This window comes from Accipiter gentilis, chromosome 24 (assembly GCF_929443795.1).
Source record: "Accipiter gentilis chromosome 24, bAccGen1.1, whole genome shotgun sequence".
NCBI lineage: Eukaryota > Metazoa > Chordata > Aves > Accipitriformes > Accipitridae > Astur > Astur gentilis.
In genome coordinates, this window is record NC_064903.1 from 3,406,309 (window position 1) to 3,431,042 (window position 24,734).

Consider the following 24,734-nt stretch of genomic DNA (forward strand, 5'->3'; position numbering starts at 1 on the left):
AGGATGCATTAACAGAGATTTTGAATCTTTGCAATACAGAAATTCAAGTCTCCCCGCCCCAGTATAATCAAAAAACCCTACCTTCCCTTCAGAGTTACTGAAACTCAATTTTGGGGTGGCATTTTGTTCTTAATAAAGATGAATATACTACCATGTGTGTTACAGTGACGACCAACATGACAAAGTGCAGGTTTTCCTGGGACAGATTACTCAGTAGAAAATAAGAGTATTGTAATGCAGATTGTCTTGATTTGCTGCAGATTCTCACAAATCCCTCTGCAGGGATTTTATTCTTCAGTAGAATATGCTATACTACAGGTAGTTTAGAAATGGAACTACAGATATATTTTAAAGTCCATTTAAAGAACAGAGATGTATCTTTAAACTGCAGTTCTTCATTCATAATTAATTTAACCGGTAACAGCCCACAATTTTTGCAGAAATATCTTCTTTTACATCAATATACTTCTACCCAACAAGAGTTTTAAATGGCATTTAAAGCCTGGTCTCAGGTTACAGTTGTTCTGACTCCTGGAGGGTAAAGCCTGAATAAGAACAAGGCAGCATGGTATTGCATTTCATTAGCAATCAAGACAGGCCTGCTTTCCAGTAATTTAAAAAAAAAGTTAATTTTACAAAGTTTATAGCAAGAGAGATGAGAGGCCATTATTAGAAACACGCCTTTTGTACTCAATTTGTTAAGTCATTGAGATCACATTAACATTAATGGAAACAAAATTTCAGCCTTCTACATAAACTCACAGCTATCTCTTTAGTAGCCTAGATTTGCTGGGACTGAACAAAAAGCTTTAAGCACACCTAGGTACGCTACAAAAAGCTACCATGCAAAACAATTGTCCTATGCAACATATCTATATAAGTTTCCCTCCTCTTCCTAATGCCCAAAAGCTTGCTAACAATTCCCATTAAAAAGACCCTTTTAATATAAACTTGTACATTCTCTATTTATAATTTTGAATTAATAGCTTATCCTTGCCTGAATTTATTGGAAAGAAAATACAGCACCCATGCATGAAGTCATCCCAACTCAATTGCCCACATTTAACAGCACGTTATACTGTAATGCATCATGCTTAAATGAGTTTAAACATTTTTTTAAATGACTGCACTGTTTTAAGCTGACAATGCATCATCATCTCTATTCCCTTGTGGGACTACACTACTTTTAAGGCAAACAGTCTTATCTTTCATTTTGCTCTTCCCAGTATTTCTTGTTTAATAAAGATGATGAATTAGCGACAGGCTGAGCCCCAACAAGATAAAACTGGTCTACAGTGAACTCTTCTTTTGCCAATAATTCAATGAGAAATGTTGACATGAAGATGGCTGAATTTATCTCTGGACCAATATAAATGTACTCATCCAACAACTCCATTTGTGGAAATATAAACAGAAAACTCCATCCCTGGCAGAGGTAAGACTGCTGAAGAAGCTCCAATATGTGATCGAAAAGAGGGAAGAAGCATCTGGTTTCATACCTTCTTCAAATTTAATAATGATCTGAAATGTACTTTTTCCAGTAAGAGAAAAAAAATTTAAAAATACTTCTCACCTGAAACTTCTCAAAAACCTCACGGTTTCTAAAGGTTTATTCTAATTATCTAACTCCATCTGAGCTCACAAAAAGAGTTCAAACACCAAGATCATACATACTTAACTGATCAGATAAATCATGGTATCTTTGTATGCAGACAAAATTTGCAATATAACACTTCTGTCCTGCCTCCTTAGCCAAACAATTTCTTCTCCTGAAACTTACAGAATTAGCAGTCAGTAGAAATGCAGATAGTCTGAAAGACTTCTCTGGCTCATGAATAACACATGCTTGGTCTGCGACCAAGAGGCCAAAAACCATTACAGGCTGGCAGAGGTGACAAGTGATTTTGTCATATTCGTATGTTTAATCCAGCTTCTCAGAAGCACGAGCACTTTTTCTTCTTGTGCCACAGAAGAAGAAACAGAAAAATAAAGCAGCATTCACTATACAAACCCCTGTAGAGAAGACAAAAAAATGGGAGAGGGAATGTGGAAAAAGAAAAACCAGATATGTAGAACCTGAGCTGGCTAATCTATGTGTCTGAAAACATAGATACTGCCTTGTGTACTCCTCTCACCTGTCTTCCTGTTGCATCTTCCAGATCGCACACATCTAGATAGGCTATAAATATTTAAGGTAAAAATTTAAAGCGTGTCATAATACAACAAATCTTCCAAGGAAAAAAAGACCTTACTAGCCCTAGAGAAGACTCCATCCTGTCAGCTCCCAGTCATAAAAAGCCATACAAACAGCTTACTTTGAAGGCTAACAATACTACTAGCGGTTATGTGTAGACAAAAAGGAACCAAAAATCACAGTAATTTGTTCAATGACAGGCAACTGGGCCCCACAAAAAGAGTCAAGACAGATTGTAACTGCAGGCTCTTCAGTAGCTGCACACAAACTGGCTTTTGTTTTGAAATTGAATTTTACTGAACCAGAAGATTTAAAGAGACAAATCATTTCTCAAGCAGCAGGACAGGGAGGTATGATCTCCAGCTTTTTTGTGTTTTGTGAGTAAGCCAGCCAAATCAAACTGGGTTTGAACGCCTAATTTTTTCCTGTGGCTGAGAATTTCATAACCTACCTCCCCGCTGTGATTCCTCTGGTGTTTTCTTGGAGTAAAATTGAAGCCACCCGACAGCCTCTGTCTCAGAGAGTCACCATTTGGATCTTTTCCTCTAACTGGAAATTTAACTTTATAAATACAGAGGTATAAAACCTCACCCAACTCTTTTGTCAAACTCAGAAGAAACTGGCCAAAAGGCCTACAAACTTATTTCTTATTGGGGAAGGTGACTAGTAAGAGGCATCATGATCATATAGTTATCTATGCAAAATCCCTAAGAACAAGCAGCCTTTACACAAAATCTGTAACAAGGATGTAAATCCTTCAGATGCATACAAGTTCATAGTGAACAAAGAAATCGGGCTAGGAGTGCAATGAAGAGAAAGATATGCTGGCATTCTTGTGCTGACAAAACTATATAGCAGAGAAACTTTAACAAACTGCTTGTGTTGTCTATCAAGTACATTGTAATTAACCTCATAAGCAATCAGAACAAAGGGCTTCCAAATGGGATAATGAGGAAACTGCACAGGATTATACATTGTCCAGGCAAGCTACAGGTAAACTAATTTGTATTTAATTTTCTCTAGGACAAAGTGACCTTTAGTTTGCTCTGGAAGAAAAACAGATGTTCAGGGCTCAAAGATATGACAGACTTACTACAGCTCTGTAACAAACTACTGTATGTCAGTTATGCCACAAAAACTACATGCATACTCAGCACGTGTAAGCTATGAAGCAAATTAAGGAAATTTACACCACAAAGGAGGAGCAGGCACAGCTCAGATAATGAGGGGTAGCTTGTTAAATTGCAGTTATTTGAAAATGTTTGAGTTCTAACACAGCTTTGTTATGATAGAAACAGAACAAAACACAGAACATTAGCAAAGGATAGCTAGAAGACATCCATGAAGTTTTTCACCCCAGCCAGTTACAATATATATTCTATGGAGTGCTTGCTGTGTGTTCTCCTAATGAAATCCTTGTTTGCCAAAACAAACACTCTCACAAAACACTTCTGCTTTAACAGGCATCTCCTAAAACCTGGGCAAAGCTCAATAGGTTTTCTGCGCTGATTCTGGGAATCGGGTCTGGACATCAGGGCTTCCAGGCTGCCTTGTACAGAATCTGAAGTAGGAAATTTAAGAGAACACTTGAGAGAGACCCAAACATGCAGTTAATTCCCCAAAGAGCAATTAAGTGTCTGATTTTCTGACAGGGGGAAACATCTCTCTCTCCCAGTAGAAATATAATAGCTCTGTATTATACCAAATACAGAGCTATTTGCAAGAGTCAGGCATCCTGGCCATAAATTTCGTTTTCATTCCACCCCAGAAAGCTGCTTGAAACATTAACAGATTTCCTAAAAGCAAGGTACAATGCTGCCACATGCAGGATTAGATTCTGGATTCACATTCTCCATCATAATCATATAACCCTACAAATTAGGAAAGTGGGGGGAAGAGCAGAAGAGAAAAAGAAAAAAATACTTCAAAAACTTATTTCAAAACTGCCTTCAGATTACTATTAACATTACTAATAAGAGGCTTTAAAAAGGGAGCGAGTTAGAAGCTAATTTTCATACCCATCTGGTAAATGGGCTATTCTTAAATATACATCACAAAACCTCAACAAACCAAGCATATAATCAGTTAAATATTATTGTGAGGGCAACTGCACAGTATACAAGGCAAAATGCTCCTAGCACCTGTATTTTGAGCAGATAAGTTTCCCAGATAGTTTTCAAGTAATTGAAAGTAATGCTGTATATTTCACACAGGCATACAAAAAGGGTCAAGTTTACTTGTACAGACATGCCATATTCTGCATGTCATTGCCTGCATTATCAGCAACGTCCTGAACAGCAGCACAAACCAAAATATCTATTGTAGACAGTACCAGCTAGCACCTGATAGATTGCTCATGAGAAAGAGCTGTAGACCAAAAGATTGGCCTTTCCTTTTCAACTCAAATAAATGAGCATATTTCTCTTCCAAGTACTCTTAACACCTACATAGCTGAAATTTGTTTATTCTCTCTTTTTGTAACTTGGCAACGTTGCTGAATGCTAATAAGTTGCTAGTGCAACTAGCTTAAGTGCTAAAACTCATTGCTAAGTAGTACCTACTTTAGCTTATCCCAGGAAGATATTAGTATTAGCTTTATGTTTGGTAAAATTGCTGTACTTTGAAGCAACCCAGTTGAGCCATATGTCTCAGTGAAATTTACTCCAAAATTTTGCAAATTTTTTTTTCAAAAGCAAAATATTTTTTGCACAAAGCTAACAATTGCTCTTCTGAACTACAAGGTTTGCACAAAATTTGAATTATATCTTCCATTAATCTGCAGAAAGCCTTTGCATGCCTGTTTATTTCTAAGAACGAATAAACACTAATTTTGTTGCAGGCAGTAGTATAAGAGATTATTTCACAAAATGAAGTAAAGGTAAAAGCAACCCTCCATTTCATAATCAAAAGACTCCAAGAAAAATAATTTGAATGAAAGCATGGTTCAATATAAAAAAACCAAGTTATACACTACTTTCTCATTAGGACACCAGAGGTGTCCCTGAAACAATAGAAATTCCACTGTCAGCTCACAGAGAAATACCAAGAAAAGACTGGAGCTCAAATCCCCTTTTCCATAGCACAGTAAGAGCTGGGAGTAGATACCACCACACTGCTCAAGTTCAGAGTTGAGAATGGCCACAGAGCCTTGAAGAAATCCTGTTTGACAGACACAGTACCACACAAGAGAAGATACATAAGCAACCTTTAACTCACATTTCCCATAGCATATGATGTAAATGATTGATTGGCAATGGAAAATCCTGGACTAAACTAATGTGAGCAATGGAAATAAAAATTCTGGTCATCATCATCATCATGTCCCCAACCACACATGCGCATATCACACGCATACACACCCTGTTAAAAAATCCGAGCTATTATAGTACTATATGCTCCTCATACAGGAAACAGACATCTTAAGATTGTAAAAGCCCTTAAATAATAAAAAAGAAAATTATTCCTTGTATGAACTCCAGACAAATAGTAACTGTCAAAGTACAATGAAGTATCTGTTCTTACCTTTGCACTTGCTAAAAACCCCAGAGATATGGCTACTCTGGCTCGCAGGTCTGGTCTGTCTTTGGGCCACACATAAGACAACATTGCTCTGATAATCTTTTTGGCATCTATCTCTTTCAGCTATTGGAAAGAACAGACAAAGGCATCGCATTATAAAGAGGCCCCAGGAAGCAAAACAACAGGATAAATAAGCATCTATTTTATACATTTGGATCACTTCTGTATTTTATTTGATAGGCAACAGACACTTCACAATGTTTGAGACCTGGACTGCATATTAAAATTTCAAGTTGTAAGTTCTTGGGTTTATATCCATGACACACTGTTAGAACAGATGAATTGTTCTTAATTCACATGTCCTCAAGAGTGCAAGTATAGCTAGCTGTAAATGGAATATAGAGAAAGCCACAATTCACCATAGCTGAAATACTTCACAGAACAAATAAACTGACCCTTCTTTTTTTATCTTCAAGATTTCTGTACAAAACACAAGGGCTTGGTATTTCTTCTGTGGAAGCTGTTTTAACACAGCATAGAAACAATGGGAAGGAAAATGCAAAAAATAAAAAAATTAATGAAGTAACAAAAAACTAAGGCAAGAAGGAAGTCTGAAAGGTCTACAATAAACATAAGTAGTTTGGAGAACACTCAATGAGTCACAATAGAATACAGTATTTAAAAAAAAAATCACTAGCATTATAGCAACTCAAACCTCTGAAACTGAACACTTATGCTGATATAGAAATTGAACTGAATATAAATTTCAGCTCAGATGATTTGATTGCATTAATATGAAATTAATTTTTTGGTCATTTTATAAGCTTTGCAGAGAAAAGAGAGATACTTTTTATTCTGCCCATGTCTTTTAGGGCATGTTTTCAGGCACTCAAAGGGTAGTCCTTCAGCAGGTGCCCAATGAAGTTATGACTACCACAAGAAAACTATTTTAGTGGCTTTAATTCAGCTTCCAATGTCACTACTTCATTTAACAGAATGGACCCTGAAGTTGGGTAATCAGGCCTCAGGAGGCAGAAGATGTACATGGCCACGTGTTAGCTTAGCTAATTGCATCAGTTTTTAATGAAATCTTCAAATAGGTTCTCCTCCTCCAAACCTCAAATTTTGCTCTAAACAAGACCAAAATTCAGTTAACAAGTCTTCTTGAGAAATATTAGGGGTTTTGGTTTAGGGTTTGGGGCGTGGGGGGGGCCACGGGGCATGTTTTGGAATTATTTTGTTGGTGGTAGTTTTGGTTGTTCTATTTTTTACAGAAATATAGGTTATTTTACAAATGGATAAATGTCTGTATTGCTTACACTTGAGATAGATTCCACTAAACGCTCAAGGTAAATGTATTATCAGAAGCCTAAATGATGCTACCCAATCGAGAGTAAAAGCACATGCAGTAACATATGGCACAAGTATCAACAACTTGTTTTTCTGTGTTGGCTACCCTGGGGTTAACTTGAAAGACAGGAAGGTTATCTAAAGCTGAAGGGAGGGCAACAAGTAGCAGCTAATCTCTCCATTTCAGGCAATATTTTGTGTGTGTGTGTGGCAGGGGGGAAACAAAAAGTTAACCCACACCTTTTAAAGATGACTTTTCATTACGGAAGTCAGTAGAAAGGGGGCATTTTACAATGTATTTTAATGTTTCCATCACTAGATTATGTACTTTAAATGCTCCCTCCTCGACTTTGAGGATAACACAAATTAGAATAGAAATTCTCTGTTAAGGTCCAGTGTGAATGAGCAAGAAAGGAGAGTTCTAGAGTTCTGTTAAAAGGTAAGATTGCTGAGGCAACCAAGGAAGCCAATCCTATAAATGTAAGCTTTTAAAAGCACTGGAAAATTCATCTCAGTGTTTCTAGTCATAGCTTCAAAGAAAAGCAAAATGTAAGAGATATTGCATTTTGTCAACAATTGCAAATGTACTGGTGCATTACACAGTATAAGCACATTTCAAATTACTTTAAAAAATGGATATATGGAAGATTTTTAAGTGAAGAGAGGATGAAAAACCGTTTCTGTTGTGTCCTACCCATTCAGGAGATGGAGGTTATCAGCTGCAGCGTATACATGAATCTTTCCATTTGAACCAAGGACATGCATAAATAGCAGTTCAAACTTTTGGAAAATATCTTTGATCACCACTTACAGGTTAAAAGGAAGTTAAAAAAACGGTATCACATTAAGGCAAAAGATACTAGTGCAACCAGAGCAGTTCTAATTATATGTTGCTATTGGCTAGTCAGACTTTGCACAGAAAAGCTATTAAAAAAATAAATAAAAAGCTACACTGGCCCCAAACAAGGAATCTATTTACATTTCTTCATGGCTCTGAACGGTGACAGAAGTAAATTCGTTCAGAAAAAGTCAGAAGGCAGCCAAAGGCCTTGCAAAGGAACAAGAAGAAATATCAAAGGAGATGCAAAAGGCACACATATTACATCAAAGTTTACCATGAAATAAATGTTACCGTTGTACAGAAACACAAGTTGAAAATAGTTTAAATATGCAACTGGCAACATTAAGAATTAAAATGAGCAATCTGTTTAATGGACTCAGACCCTTTTTTGATTCTCTGTGGTATATAAAAAGGTTAAGAGATGCATTTATTTTACCTTCTTTTAAGTGGCAGTAATGTTTTGAATTTTCTTCCAAGGCCTATTTCTACAGAAATTGAAGGAATGGAAGGAAAAGTATTATAAATCCAATATAGCAGGGAGCAAAGAAGAAAAGCCTTTTCTTCTTTTTGAATGCAGCGTGTTTTTAAAACACACTACAAAATACTGAGGACTATCTGCAAAGGAATGAGCATTGACCATCTTCCTGTCCGTCCCCCTCCCTGATACCGTCCAGGTTCTGGACCTTTTAAAATACCTAAAGAGGGGAAAAAAGAAAGTCATCATTCCTCTTCACAATCTCCAAGATTGAGTACTGCAAAGCATTCACTGGGCTGACCCTGTGACTTTATGGATAAAGCCTATGCTAGATTGATGAGCTATCAGAAGCGTAATGGAAGAAAATGGTAGTTTGACTTGCATTTAAGCTGTCATTGCTGATGAAGAAAAAAGACCCAGTTCTGGCTCCCTGTGTACTCACTCACGAAAGCTGTATCATCCCCTTTATTGTACTAGCGCAAGCTGTCTTACAGCTGCACGAGGTCATTCTCCAAAGCACTAACAGCTTGCTTCCTCCCCTGCTTTTTCCTCTCTTTGCAGCACTCTGTTGTACAGTCCCAGCCCATTTCTCGCACCTCCTCTGGAGCTCATGAAACACCTTGATGAACTGATTCGGTTTATGAAACTGGCAGAAAACTCTTCAGTGTTTGTTGCAGGGTTTTGCCTCAGTAAAGAGTCAGATAAATGTACAAATTCTGTAACGTGAGAAAAAGCATGGCTGAGAACAGAACTTTTTTTGAGGCATTTAGATTGTTTCAGTCCATGATATGCAGCTTGCTGTGAGTGAAGCAGAAGTAGTTGTTTGGCAAGGGAAGGGGTGTTCCCACTATTTGGGCACATTATTTTTCAGCTAGATCACTTCACACTAGCTCACTATCTGACCATACAGTGATTTATGTAGCAAAACACCAAGGTGAGGAAGGAGGTAGGATTGTTTTTTCAGTTGCCTTATCAGCTTAAATAAATGTCAAACTAGGGCCTGAATTTTCCTTCCAAACTTGCGGAAAAAAGTATTTAGTCTTCTGTCTCGGTACTATCCACCCTTCCAGAGAAGGCAAGCAATGACTAGCAAACTAAATAGCAACTGGTGATAGGGGAAGGCTAATTATCAGGGCCCCATCGGGACTATCAGTCCTTCCATAAGAAAGTAATATATGACCGCTTAGCAACAAGTCAGACACTACAGTTTTTATTCCTGTCTATTCTGTGTACAAAAGACTAATACACAAAAAACCCCAAAGATGGTAAAGAATAGTACTGTTTGCAGTTTCAGTATTCAGCACATCAGCCACTGCAGCAAGTAAAAATTATTTTGTAAAAAAACAGATGCGTAAGCTTCTCTCCTAATTACTTGTGAGATGAAGGTTATGTGCTCTTCATACTCTGTGTTTATCCTTATTATTCAGTTCTGTATCCTCTGAAGGTTCTATAAAAGGAGCAATTTAAAACATCAGACCCAAAGTCAGTTTCCAGAATGAACAGGCTGGTTTGTCAAAAAAATTTTGGAAGAGAGAAAGGCATTAATATAGCTGACATGTATATCACCTGCAGTTTTCCTAAAAAGCATAACCCTAGGAGAAAAAAATTCTCATGTGGTAAATTAGGTGCTAGTACTTTAATGCACTGAATAAAAATGCATGTATACCCAAGCGCAAGAACTGCACCTGTTAACATCAGATTTCCTTCCCCTCATTTTTGCTGAGAACCTCTTGGCTTTTGCACCCAATGTTACTCTGTTTTTTCCACTCTTCACACATTTCACCTTACCTACAGCTAGCTCTCACCGCTTTCTACTTGACAATCCTTAACAGCTGATACTTGTTTAGTTAGATCTAACAGCCTTAACTGACAATGTCCTATATTAACTACATTACAGCTCCATTTATTGGAATAAAAAAAGTCAGGGGGAATGGCTTATACAGGAATAGCTGCAAGTAATGGGTGAATGGAGAATGCCACTGGAATATTTACGCTGCCTAGCAGACTAAAAAAGTATCAGCTGACATCAAAAATTCTGGCTAACATATTCCTAGTGAGTATTAATGTTAAGGAACATCCACCATTTCTTAACATTGCTAGTGTTTTGGTAAATAGAACTTTGTTTCCTTTCTGAACAGAGAAAACACTGAAATTTAGCTTTTTGAATGATGCCAAACTGTAGACCTTTGAAAAGTAGTACCTCCAAAGAAAATACATGATGATTAAACGTGTAATACCTATAATGATTAAATAAGATTTGTCCTGGAAGCTGCCCCATCACATGTGAAGGGGGGGGTCAGTTGAAAAATGTTTGCATTTCAGGAAATGGCTTTTTAAAGACAGAATAAACAGCTGTTTGTGGTATTTTTGAAGATAGGTCAGTTGTGAAGCTGAATCTGTGAAATGGATTTGCAACTGCATCTTATGAGGGTGAGTTCGTTCTATGTATATCAAAAAGTCTTTTCCACAGACTTGTGAAAAAATGAAGTTATGACAGCAAACAGGAAACATTCAGCTGATCAACATACCCAAGCGAGAAGAAATTCTAGCAGGACAAAAACCCCAAGAATAAATAAGCCCAACAGATGCATGATCACTTAAGTGACAACAGAGGGGATAATACCCTCCTCCCACTTACAGGAGAAATACAATCCATAATAATTATATTCCCTAACATATATAATTAGGGTAAAGATGGAGAAGGATAGTCTGCTAGCTTTAAAGTCTGTTTTGCCTAGGAAATCTTTGAAAGAGCCCATACCTGTTGCAAGGAGGGTCTTAAAATTAGTCTAAATTTAATGTTACATGCAGAGCCAGTAGCGCTACTGACTGAAGATGTCCGATTATTCTGTTTCCCCCTTTGCCTTATGCAGAAAAGATCACAGATGTTTGCTAAAACAAGCTGGCTATACTTTAGGTTATGAAATTCCCTCTTACTACCAAAGCATAAATATTAGTAGCGTCTCTCCTGATTTCTGCCTGTAGCACAAACAGGTTTGGATTCAATGAAGGGACAACTCTCGGATCAAAATTTAAGAGGAAACCCTAGGTTTAACTCTTCAGTTTCTTTACAATGAGGCTGTAGGAAAAACATTGTCAGAACAGTTAGTTAAGTATGAGCAAACCAGCCCTGAAAGACATGGGTTCTGCACTGAAATTTCAGTTTGTCATCAACATGGTCTTTACTTGTTTTAAGAAGATCCCACCCAAGTTTGAACAAGTTATAATCATCATGCAGAATCATTCTGCAAACACACAAAGCATCAGAAATAAGTTTGCACAGGAAGTGAGAAAAGGAAAGTTACGTAAACTCAAGAGCTTTGACTTTGCAATTTTAATCATGCAAAGTTTATACCGTGTCATTTTAACCAAAAGCTTGCCTCATTTTCTAACTGTAATCATTTGGTCTAATAAAAGATACTGCTTCTCGTTACATACCTATCAATTATTTTAACACGTGCTTCCTGAATATAAATACAGTCAAAATATATCAGATACATTAACATTAAATCCCAGTAAAAATACATGTAGTTTAATTACTTCTCTCCTCCCCCCCGCTTCAAGTGCAGTTTTACCAACTGATGCACTACCTTGTATCCACAAGCCCATTTCTGCTATCCTGAATGTCAAGTCACAGAGAAATATCACTCACAAACAAGAATAAAAAACCCACAATAAATCACAATGTAACATACTTTCCATGAAAAAAATCTAACATAACAGCGGCCTATTTCAAAGGAGTGTATAACACTAAAGTTGTATTTTTAATAAAACAACTGAGGCACTTCAACACAGTTATTGTAAAACTTCAGTGATTTAAGGGCCAGTAAGCCTTTGTCGACAATGAAACAGTATTTACTCCACTACAGTATTCACATATCTACCAATAGAGTTTTTCACAAATTGTTGCTTGGGGTTTGTTTTTTTTGGGGGGTGGGAGGGTGGTGCTGATCACATTTTTTTGTTTAAAAAGCAGTACTAATTAAGCAATTTTTTTACCCCTTCCTTTGGATCTGTGTGAAGCCCTCCACCTGCATGACCATGCCAACACATTCTCTTTTCTAGCAGTCGCCACCTCGGGAGGATCTGTGTGAAAATGAAAAGTCAATTTGCAAGAACGTCAGGAAACATGCATGTAAAAGCCAACAGAAAGAAGAACTACCGGTCCGTTTTCCCTCCCTCATTCTCCAACTGTATCAGCTTGCTTTAATAAAAGATAATACCTCTCTCTAAAAACCTTGCCTTGCTTAAGGAAACAATAATAAGAAAGGGACTATAAATTTAGCAGTATAGTAAAGAGCATGTTCCAAGCAGCCAGGAGGTAAGGATAACAGAGCCTTAAATATTTTGGTTAAAAGGACACCTAAACACTGAAAAGTGGACTAAAGAACACAGAAAAGAAATTGAAGTTTTGGAGGATAACCATACTCAGGCACATTAATATATAAAGTGGAACACACTTAAGCATACTACTCTTTCTGTGTATGTAAAGAGTAACTTTAGTTGAGGGCAAAATAAATAGATAAATCCACTTCACACTTCTCTTCCCCATCAGGATGAGAACAGCCTACTGGTGCCATACAACAGGTACAAGTTAACCTGGTCCAGAGGCCCTGCTGCAATCCATGCACAGCATATAGAGGTGCAGTTAGGAAAAGAACCTGTTTTTCAAAAACAAATGCTCACTTCTCTTAGCATATGGCCAAGATTTCCTGCTAAATAAATACAGAGAAAACTTCTGAATTTATTAATGCACGTAGATATACTAAAAAGTAGTAACTCATTACCACTAGGCATTTCTCCAATTTCAAAGTGCCTGCCACGAGCAATGGACGTGTTAAAGCTTTTTGAAAAGAGTCTGAATTTTGTTTAAAAATGTTGACAATTTCCAGGTTCAAGGCACATAAAAGCTCTCTAAGAAACTCATTTTATATATATGGTTTGATAGCAGATCTCAGGGTGTCCAAAATCAAAATTTCACTTTTCCTATTTTAAAGAAAAACATTATAAAAACCAATCTAAGTAGATTTCATGCTTTGAAGTCCCAATGACCCTCAAAAGGTTTTAGCTGCTTAAGTCAGTTCTATGAGGTTATTTTTTTATAGTTTAAAAAAAACCTTAAAAACAAGACAAATGCATTTCCTAGCTTCATTCAAGCAAAGTGTCTTACTTAGAAATGTGTCATAATTATTCCATGAACAGTAGAAATTGCATCTTCCTTATGTTTACATTAAGGTTAAGTCAAGCAGAGATCATATGAGTAAGAGCCTGACATCCTGGCACTCAGAATGATGAGAATACATTTCCACAGTTTCTTGATATTCCACAACCTAAGCAGAATTTTGAAGTAACAAAGCCTTACACTCTCAAGAAAAACTCACAGCTTTCTATGCATTCATGTTTTCTATGCCTAACAACATGAATTTAAGTATCAACACACAAAACCTACATTTTTAAGAACTCTTCTTTGTAAGTTACTGTATTATCATTAGTTTCTAGAGATTCAAAAAGACTTCTTGAGGAGAGTGCAACAGCCTGAAACTTCTAAGCAAAGTAATCTCCGTTTCTAGAGGCAGAAACATAACTCGCCATTTAACTTACTGCACTTCAAGACTGTAAATAGTGAAATTAAAAAAACCTTGCAGACTAAACTGAAAGATGTTCCAAGGGCTTGAGTTTCCTCTGACATGCAAGTAGGAAGAAAAACAATTTATACCTACCTCTGAAGCCTCTAATAACGGCCTTGAATAATCTCCCCCCAGACTGCGCCATGATCTTTGCTTGGAGAATGGTGGAACCTACAGAATAAAAAGGGGGGAAAGATAAAGTGAAAATGGAGTCATGTAGAACATACACTTCACATTCAGAGAATATTCATCTATTTTATGTAAACAAGCATAACATGAAAACATGGCGGATCACTTTGCTTTTTAACAACTGACCACAGAAAAAGAAAACTGGTGGGGAGCAGCTGTAAAATAAATTATACTCAACCATTAAAAATGCTAAGGGACAATGAACCTTTCACTTTTCTGAATCTCCACTCCCATCAGACTTCGTTCCTTTGGCACCATGAAAGCCTAAAGTTTTCCCTTTCTGCTCATTTTAATTTTATCCCAGGTTGTCTCCTGACTTCTTTCAACTATTCTTTTGTTCTGTTTTTCATTATGAATTGTTATTCTTATAGGTTCTGCCATTTTAAATTCCTCTTTGCTCAGCTCATGCCATACACCACAAGGCTAATCAAACCTACAGCTCTTGACTGGGAAGCACTGGGGCTATCAGAAATTAGAGCATGGCCGACTAGAAGTTTTAGGTAGGCAGGACACAAGATACCCAATATTCACATATCCGTCAATGCATCTTTAATAGACATACCGCTAGGCACCAACTGTAGCATGCTTTACATATTACATTGAAAGCAATTACTTTTCCGTTAAGAGTTTCAAAGGACCATTTATTTTTCTTAGATGGACTAGCCGGCAGTGCTTCCCCAGTGGCAAAACAGGGACCCCTCTTTTGGTTAGCAATGATGGTGCCATATCATCCTTGACACATTCAATATGAAATCTTTTACTGCTCTGTTGCAATATTAACCATATACCTCACAGTATATAAAAATCACCACCACTGAGCAAAATAGCAGAAGAACTGCTCATCAGCCCAAGGCAAAAGACAAATGTCAAAAAGGGGGGGAAAAAAAAAAAAAAAAAAAAAGAACTTGATCATAAAAAAGGTATTTTTAACCCTGACAAGCAGAGCACTGTCATATATTTCATACCTTGCCTTAAACATTCCTTTGCTCTTGTCCTAAACATTCCTTTGTTCTTGAACTGTAAGTTACCATTTAGTCAGTCATTTTTCAGAAAATGAAGATCATTCCCCCACAAGTCACCACATGGGACCTGCTTACTTCAAACACTTCCACGATATGACATGACATATAGAGAAAGAATAAACACTACAATTATACATTTTGCTCCTAGTAGAGCTAACTGGCCTGGATGAACTGCCCTGATGCTTCATTTTAAATGAAGGAGCTGCATTTATAAAGCACTTCATTGTAGATACACTCATAACTTCACAGTTTCATGTCAGCGCAGAGGATTCCATCTAAACTACTATGTTCTCCATATGAACAGTGACAGTTTCATAAACAGAAAATATAATGGAAAAAGAGGAGGACTTCAAGATGCCTCAGCAAATCCCAAGTTACTGCAAATTAATGTAATCATTACAAAGGCATGGTTATTTTGGATGGAAGTTCCCACCACCATGCAAGAGGAGAAGTAAGCATTCCTAGCAGTATCCACTATCACAGCATTTAGGAAGTACCTAGAATCCAACACCAAATTAAGTTGTACAACCATTACAGAAGGTAGCAGTGTTCTCTAATTCAGCAAAGGCAGTTACATCAATACAACTCTACCTGCTTCACCAGTCAGAGGCCATTCAGAAGTATGGATTAAACTACGACAATTTAGAATTTATAGTGGACACATGATCCAGGGCGAGAGGCTTAATGCCAGCAAGTCCTACATTCACACCACCGAGACTGAGTTCCTGTCTCCTACAGCCTAGAGTACAGTTAGGATACCGAAAAACTCAGTACCTTTATGTCAGCATTTATACTTCTTTAAACACATGATGCTGATAAAAGACTGTTAAGACATCATGCCAAAGACAACTTTAGGGGCTGATGAACCACCGCTCACAACTATGCTTTGGCTTCTCTTAAGGCAACACAGCTGGAACCTCTCCTGAGCAGTACCATTCTCTCCTGCTTGGCCTTGCAAGAAAAAAATCTTGAGTACTGTAAGAATTGAAATTCAGGTATTTAACTCTGAATGCATTTTTTTTTTCTGTTGTTGTTGTATATTCCTAGTACATGGGACTCCGCAACTGATGCTCCAACAGCTATTGGAAAGAAGCTAATTACAGTTCTTCTAGAGGGTACTCATAGGACATCATAAAAATATTTTACTAATAATTCATACCCTTTGATGCCAAAGTTTGCAAAGTTCTCTTCTGACTGACTTATGAGACAAACATTACAGAAACAACTTCTATTGAAACACCAGCAGATCTAGTCTGAATTACTGCATCGGATGATACTTGACTGAAGTTATAAACGGTCATGGGGTTAAGAGATGAATACAGAAAAAAGATGAAAAGATTTGCACAAGGTACACAGGAAAACTTGTTCTTATTTTCAGTCTTGAGCCTGGAAGACAGGAGGTTTCAATCCTCTCCCAATCTCCTGCTAAAACCCAAGGCTCAGCAAAGAAATAAAGAATTAAACAAGGTGAACAATTTAATTTCACTGGTAAGTCCTCCGGCCATCATAGTATTATTAGCTGCTCAAATGAGTGGGACTCAAGCTCACCCTGTCACTCTCCAGACATCCTGCAGGCAGACTTGGGACTCCACTCTCCCTCACTACAACTCTTGCCCAATAGATTTAAGACTACAAAGGAAAGGCATACCTGAACCTTACTGCAACAGGTAAAAGTAGCAGGTTATTGCTTTAAAGGAGCAGGAGCTAGTCCTGCTTATTTCTGAATTTAAGAAATTATGCAGGGAACTTTAATTCTGGCATTTCCTAACTTTTGAATGCCCGACTCTGCACCATTATGTTCTTTTAACGTATTTTTGGATATGATTCTATACACTCTAAAGGATGAAACAGATGTCTAGTACTGATTGCACATAAAAGTCGTATTGCTAAAGTGTCATGACTGTTGGTAGTAGTTTAAATACTATAAATGCAAACACCAGGGATTAAACACATTTGCACAAGGTCAAATCTACACTTAGAAGCTTCTCTCTGGAGTGTGTTATGTACTATTCCAGACGTACTGCACTAATCTAATGGGGATGTTTTTTCTAAACTAACTATAACAGAAAAGATAACTGAAGGTAAGATTCAAGTACCTGTGCAGTACACAAGTCCCACTGTCAATTTTGCTGAGTTTGCAAGGCGAGAAAAGATGAATAGGAAAGAGCAGAGGAAGATGAGAGAAAAGGTGAAAGCATTCTGGTATAAATATAGACTAAACTGTTGCCAATATGAACAATATAAACGTAACTGCAGTTACGTTTAACAATGGCCAACATGCAATTGCTCTGTACACATACCCAGAGCAAATGAAACCAAGAAGGTTAACAAAAAGATACCTTAAGGAGTTTCCCTCATAACTTCTTACTAATACACCCTCACATTTGGCTTGTTTTGGTAAAACACGTCTCAATGCGAGAATGGAAAACCCACACAGCATCGCAGCAGGAACCTCAATGTACACCACAGCATCCCCTTCTACAGGGAGTGTTGCTTACCCTATGACCCCCATATTCCCCAAATGACTTTCAGATCAAGTTCCTGTATTTCCATCTGTTCTACTTCATCATATATCCTTCCTCACAACAATTTTCAGTACTATTAGATGTCCATTTCTATAGACATGTGGGATTGCTGATCTACTCAGCAGCAACACTTCCTCTATAAAGGGATTTTGAAAATTCAAGGAATTTCAAATACTTCATGACAAAGCATGTATCTGTCAGTAAGGACTGTTGACTAACAGAGACTGTTGATTAACAGTTCCCATGTATCAATAGCTGTTCAACTATACCATCAAAGTCTAGAGAAGAGAATTTAGCAACGCACAGGGACATGTGAAATGACATCTGGACAACAAACGTCAGTATAGTTTTGCAGAACAGACCAGGCTTCAGGTTAAAAAAAGGCAAAATACAAAAAAAAAAAAAAGAAAAAGAAAATACCTGAAACTTCTTTTACAACCACTTCCAGAGCAACAGATGTTATTAAATTATGCAGAAGAACATACTCTTTATCACATCATGTGGCAGCTGGAAGGGCAAGATAATGCAAGGGAAAAAAAAAGTCTCTTCCATTTTTTTACCGTTACACTTACAATAACTTACAAAGCCCTGCTTTCTACAACTGCCAAAGCCCTCTCTGAAAGACACCCCTCAGTGTATTTCTTGACTTATACAGATTCCTAGTAAAATAATTATCCTTAGTTAAAGGCTGTTGTACCTTTTCAGTCAAATGCTATTTTCCTCCCGTTAAAGTTTTAGATCTAACAGAATTTGTCATTGCTTTCATTTTGGATGCAGGCAAACTGTTCTACAAAAACACCCTAAGCCTTGTAGAAAAAAAAAAATACAGTCTTTGTTTGGTTACTTTTCAAAGTTTACCAAGCAGGCCACAACCAACATGCCCATTCTCTGCATTACTACCCAGCAGAGATCCTAAATTTAAAACACAAGTTTTGATATGATGAACACCTGCCTACTCCAACTGCAGGAGGGTGAACTGAAGGAGCTACATTAATGGAAATACAAACTGATCTCAATATCAAGAAATGGAGTCTGATCACAGTTCTGCAGTATTTATGACACCTGTTTTTCCCTTCCAGGATACAAATGTTACATGTCTTACTACTCAGAAAAGCAAGACTCTAATCAAAACTACTGAAAAACATAAGTGTGATGGAAGACAGACGTGGATCTGTAATGCAACAGCACCCAAACAAATCTACTATATTTGACTCTCATTGTACTAAGTGCCATAGAAAACACAGACATTGTATTACAATTTAAAAAAGCTTACAACTGACATGAAACAATGAAGATGGGGAGATCAAGTACTGCATGGACGCAGAGTAGAAGGATGGATGACAGGCAAGTGTTTGAAATCATCTTTTTCAAAAAGAATGGTTAGTAACTTTGCTTTTATGGTCATGCTTCACCAGAGCTTTTTCCTTCCTTTAATCACATTTCTTCTCAGGAGTTAAGCTATGCCTATACCATTTACCAGCCTGTGCCTGTAAAAGGCCCAACTCTTGACTGACACAGCTATGCTGTCACTTACCTCTGCTATTTGTGTAGTTATACCAATAAAAGCAGAACTGTGGTTGTACAGTTCATTTTACCACAGCAGTGAGAGGCACCACATTGCTGGTATAACCAGGTCACGTTCAGTACGCCCTCCTGGGAAGGCCCTTACTATTTAAGAGCACTTCGGGGAAGACATGCCATTAAAGCCAGCTATCTGGATTTCACAAGTGGTTGGGCCCTGCCAGTCTCCCATCCCATGCGAGATTCAGAGGCAGGATCACGGGCATTTATTTCACATTTACTGCCCTTGGTTATATTCAACAAGCTAGGGCAAAATCTAACCCATAGAATATAACAATAAAAATGTAAGAGCTTTCCCACACACTAAAGTACATATACTAAGATGTGTCATCACACAGTAGCCTGGAGGCTTTCACGAGAACACATGCTATAAAACACTACTTTCATTAAACCTTATTCCCAGATGACTGAAGCATGCAGCATAGGACCACAGCAAACAAGTTTAAGTTGTTTTAAATGCAAAACCAGGTGTGTTTCTTCAATTTTTTTTTAATATACAGAACAGCTTTCAGAATATGCCCATTAGAAATATTTACAGTCCTCATTATCTATAAACATAGCAAAACAACTAAATAACTAAAACTAAAATAAGATGCACATACTTGCTCCTGGAAGATTTTTTTAAATGCTGAATTACCTAATTTATAAAAATCAATGGCTAATCACTCTGAAATACAACCTGCTGCAGTGCCTCGCCAACTTCCAACAGTGACTTCTGTTGGTGCAGGCACAACATTTCTTGAACTAGCTGAAAAATGAGAAGGGGGGGGGGGGGGGGGGGGAAGGAAACTGAAATCACCAGACAGTGCATTTTCCTCTCTCAGCAAATTTAATTAAATGTTTTTAAAAAAAATCATGGCAATTAGTCCCAAAATTTTGAAGGACATTATAACCCAAAACTCCAGAACACTAAGTTTGAGCCTCCTGCTAGATAATAATCAAGTAAATTTGCACAACACAGTTACATAAAACGTGTTGCCTGTTTGTTACAATGTGGCAAAAAGTTCTTATTTAACAAAATGTAAGATCTTGCTTGTGCATTTAATGAATTCTAATTTTTATCCAAACAGAGCTTGATGCAGAAGTGAAGTAAAAATTAATGACCAGACTGAGAGAGAAATGCATAATTGACCACTTTCTAACACGGACACGCCTAGAAACTAAAAGGTCAAAGAGAGGAATACATATATACATACACTACAGACATAGCCTTAACTTTCTAGTTCAGAAAATCTAGCTCAAATCAACACTTAGCAACATGTGGCAATTAAAACTTATCTGCAAGGATTGGCATTTCCCACACAAAAATAAGAACATTCAAAAGGAAAAAAGAATTACAGTTAATACTCTTACACATTACCATGATAACATTGTTGTTTATTCACTAACATCTGAAATACGTCTCCAGGAACACTGGACAATACTGAGTACCCAGATATGTTTTAACACATCCAAATAAACACATGGGAAAAATATTTGGTCTGCATCCACTTCAACTCTCAGCTTCTTGTCTTGCACAAATTTCAAAACTAGTCCCCCCCCCCCCAATTTACTACTTCACTCCTGCTTGTCTCCACTACTAAGTAATATGAAGTTGACTGTCGTCCATGACAGAATTCTCCCCGTCAGGGCCAACTAATCAAGGCGGGTGACAATGAAAAGCTAGTCATAAGCAGCGATACTCTGGGTTGGGGGGGGGGGGGGAGAAGGGAAGAAAGAAAAATAGGTTATTATTGAACAGAAATAATAGCTATCTGACAGTTTACAGGAAGTTCATTCGCTCCATGTTTGAGATACGCTTCCTTCACCACCCTTTGAAAAACACATGTGAATTACTGAAAGCTGGACTTATTCAATCTGAGATATGTACTCAATTCTTGACTTGTAACTAAAAAAACCATTCACTGGAACACGTTACAGCCTTCCTCCGCTGACAGAAGCGTTTCCAATTCCAATTTCCTTTCCCTACATAAGAGCAAAATTAGCTGTCAGGGTCAGTTACTCCCTACACGAATGTTCAGCACCCGTCCAACGGCACTGCTTTTTAACGCCTGCCCACAAACAGACGCTCGCCGAGCAGACGGAACGCTCACCTACACGCCACCACAAACGGAGGCAGAGCTCCAGCCTCAAGTTGCCCGGGCCCAAAAACTCGCCCAGGACTTTACCCCTCACGACCACACCGCTCTCCCCTCACGCTGCGGACCCACCACCACGCCGGGACACCCCCCCCCCCCCTCGCCCCCGCCCCAGCCCCACTGCAGGGGGCTCCCCCCGCCGGGGCGGCCTCCGGGAGAGAGTCGGCGGCCCCGGCCCGCACCCCCGGGCCCTCGCCGGCCGGCGAGCGCTGACAACCGGGCAAGGTAAGGACGGAACGGGCCGTCCCCTCAGAGCTCACGGGAGCAGCATGGCGGGGCCCCGCGTCCCTCCTCAGCCCCTCACCACCACCCCACCCCCCCGGCAACGCACCTGGCCGCTCCCCGGGGCCGCGCGGGCCCGCTGCCGCCCGCTCCCCGCAAGCCAGCCGTGAGCGCAGGCGGCGGCGGCGGCGGCGGCGGCGGGAGGCCGCAGCAGGGCGATGGCGAGCAGCCGCCGCTTGCGGGAGGAGGCAGCCGCCAGGCTGCGCGGAGCCGCCAGCAGCGCCATGACGGGAGGGCAAGGGAGGAGAGGATTGTGGGACGCCGGCGGACTCGCTGGGAGGAGCGGAGGGGGGCGGAGCCCCGCTCCCGGCCCCGCCTCCCCGGGGAGAAGGCGGGGCGCGTCGCCATGGCAGCGCCGAGAGCGCGCTCCCGCCGTGGAGAGCCGCCGCCGCCCTCCCGCCGCCGAGGCCGTCCTCAGTCCTGTCATGGCGGCCTGAGGGGGACGGGAGCTTCCCCGCCGAGCTGGGGAGCGGCCGAGCCCTTCCCGAGCTGTCACCTCCTCAAGAGGATTTTTGTTCCGACTGCAGAGATAAAGGCGTCCTTTTTGAGAAACCGGACTGTTGGAATACGGGGGTCCTCAAGGCCAAACCACGCCAAGGGCAAGCATCGCTCGTACTGGTCAGCAGCTCCATCAGTACGGCGGAACTTTGCGAAGTCTCTCCCGTTCAGTAGAGGCGGTCAGCGATCTCACGCTTTCTCCACACGCAGCCGGACAGCGATGCTGCTGTCAGAGGAGAAGAGGGGGCCCGAGCTGCCGCACGTCCCCCTCGGCAGGTTTCGGGGATGCGGCGGAGCAGCTGCCCCGGCGGTTTCCTCGGCTGGGGCGCGGACAGGCCTCGGCCCGCCGAGCCGAGAGGGGAGAGCTGGCCGGAGGGTGGGGTGTAATCTAGACGGCTGGTGGCACGGCACATCTCCGCACGGACCGAGTTCTGTGTTCCACACCCTTCCCGGGGATAAGCTGTGAGCTACCTCAGAGAACTCCATCAGCTAACACAGCTCACGGCTCAGCCATCGTTCCTTTGAGACCAGAATAATGCAGCAATAGTATGGTTCCTAATTAAACTCCAATTTAGGATGACAGAGGTATGCCATGGACCACACTTATAATGGCCTATATACTCCTATCTGCTTGGCATGCATAGCCATGAGGAAGCTATAACTCTGTGTGGCATTTCTAATCGCATAAAGACTTCTTCAAAGCTACCAAAGCTTGACTACTGACGCTCTTGCCTTGGGGGAGAGTTGTAAGCTCATTTGCAGGGGAGAAAGGCAGACAGACAGACGGAGAGCAAGAGGACAATTGGCTTAAAGCTGATTTTTAATGAGGAAGGCTTTCTGTAGCCCGCGCTGTGATGCACAACTTTGCTTCTGACCAGGATTCACTTCAAACGACAGAGGCGACATTTCTCTGTCACTAATGTAATTCTTCATCATAATTCCATTTGGCAGAGCCTGGTCTGAACAGTGCCGCCCAGTGGCATCGTTCAGAAGGATAAACACAAATATTAGGCTTATGGCTTCCATACATCCACTTCCTTCGGTATGCCCTTTTCAGCACTAAGTTTGACACGACAAAACATGATAATTGCAACACTTTGTCTGGGATAGCCTGGACAGACAGGCTGGCCAACACTGCAGCATCTTTTCAGTGATTTCAAATATTTCTGCAATGTTTCCACATGCATTGCCAAGATAGCCTACACATATAACTGTATATGTATGCAGATACAGTGCATTCTGGATCGATCTGACCTGCAGCACAGGCTCTCAGCCGTGTGATACCTGTCCAGTATTTCCACCCTGTCAAGCTCTTTGGATGTGCGCTACACCGATTGTCCTGCGCGCGGATAAAAGAACCCTGACTTGCGGTAGCACAGTATGTTTGACGCAGCTCTGGTGCCTCTCTAATGGAGGCTTAAAAAAAAAAAAAAAATCACTCGACAAACACCTATTGTTAAACCTCACAACACCATTCTGAGACAACTGTATTATTTCGGTCTCATCTTCGTTAAACAGGGAGAGAAGAGCCAGCTCCATATGCCGGCATGCTGTGTCAGTGATAGAAGCTGTTACGTACTTCCCGTAAGACCCTCAAACTGAGGATGGAAAAAACATAGTTGATCCTTCCGTTCATACTCTCTTTAGTACAGACCAGCACTAATTTTTTGACTAAGGTAGTTTCAAAGTTCTGAAGCAAGCCCCAACGGCATAAGAAGTAAACATATTCCTCTCATGAAATACGAAGAGGAATGCTTAGTGTTCTGATGGAATATCGAAAATGACGTTCTGTCATTCACCTAACACTGAAAAAACACATCAGCAGACTGGTGGAGAGGAGGCAATTAATTCTGAAAAGGGGATTAAAAGCGCGAAATGCTAGCAGCTTAGTTTACGGATAACTAAGGGGTGGCTATAGCCCACGCTGTAAACATTTAAGAAGGGTGAGAATTTATTAAAGCTGATAGAAGGAAGGAGTGCTGGAAGTAATGGGATCCCTTAAATACGGGAAAGCTAAAGATAAATACCTGGCACGTCATTGTCGCAATGGAAATGTGATAGGATAGTTGGTATCCCCTCATTTAGGACATTTAGAATTAAAATGGCTAAGACGCGAGAAAATTACCTGCACTGAAAAATCTGGCATTACATATATATGTATATACTTAAAATATCAAATGGCCATGTGGTATTTGGTGGAAAATTTTATAATTAACAATTTTAATATTCCATTATCATGAACTGAGCAAAAAATCAGCTTTAGAATTCCCATTTTCTGTGCTAATGCATATCATTTTGATTTTTATACACTTTCAAGGCTAATAAGGTACTTACTTAAATAGATTTGATATTAATATTTTCCCTGCAAAGTTTGCCTTTACCTGCTGTTCTTTCTTTAACAACTCTCCAATGCCGCCAGTTTTATTTCCTCCCCCTACTATTTCAGTCTTCTTTCCAGTTCCAATCTACCCTTCCTCCTTTTGATACCAGTTT

General features: G+C 39.6%; 1 protein-coding gene across 2 annotated transcripts in view; it reads right to left on the reverse strand.

The window, feature by feature from the left end:
- Positions 1–21,974, reverse strand: part of ABCB7 (ATP binding cassette subfamily B member 7) — a 40,359-nt gene extending 18,385 nt beyond the window's left edge. Inside the window, exons 1-4 of one of the 2 annotated variants that reach the window (XM_049827628.1) lie at positions 21,793–21,974; positions 14,100–14,177; positions 12,379–12,465; positions 5,717–5,836 (exon numbers count right to left, since the gene is read on the reverse strand). In XM_049827628.1, the coding sequence (XP_049683585.1) occupies positions 5,717–5,836; positions 12,379–12,465; positions 14,100–14,177; positions 21,793–21,969 (462 nt within the window). In that variant the 5' untranslated portion in view covers positions 21,970–21,974. Of the gene's footprint in view, positions 1–5,716; positions 5,837–8,340; positions 8,631–12,378; positions 12,466–14,099; positions 14,178–21,792 lie in introns of those variants that run through there. The other variant, XM_049827629.1, reaches the window with a different exon arrangement.
- Between the last annotated feature and the right edge of the window lie 2,760 nt (positions 21,975–24,734).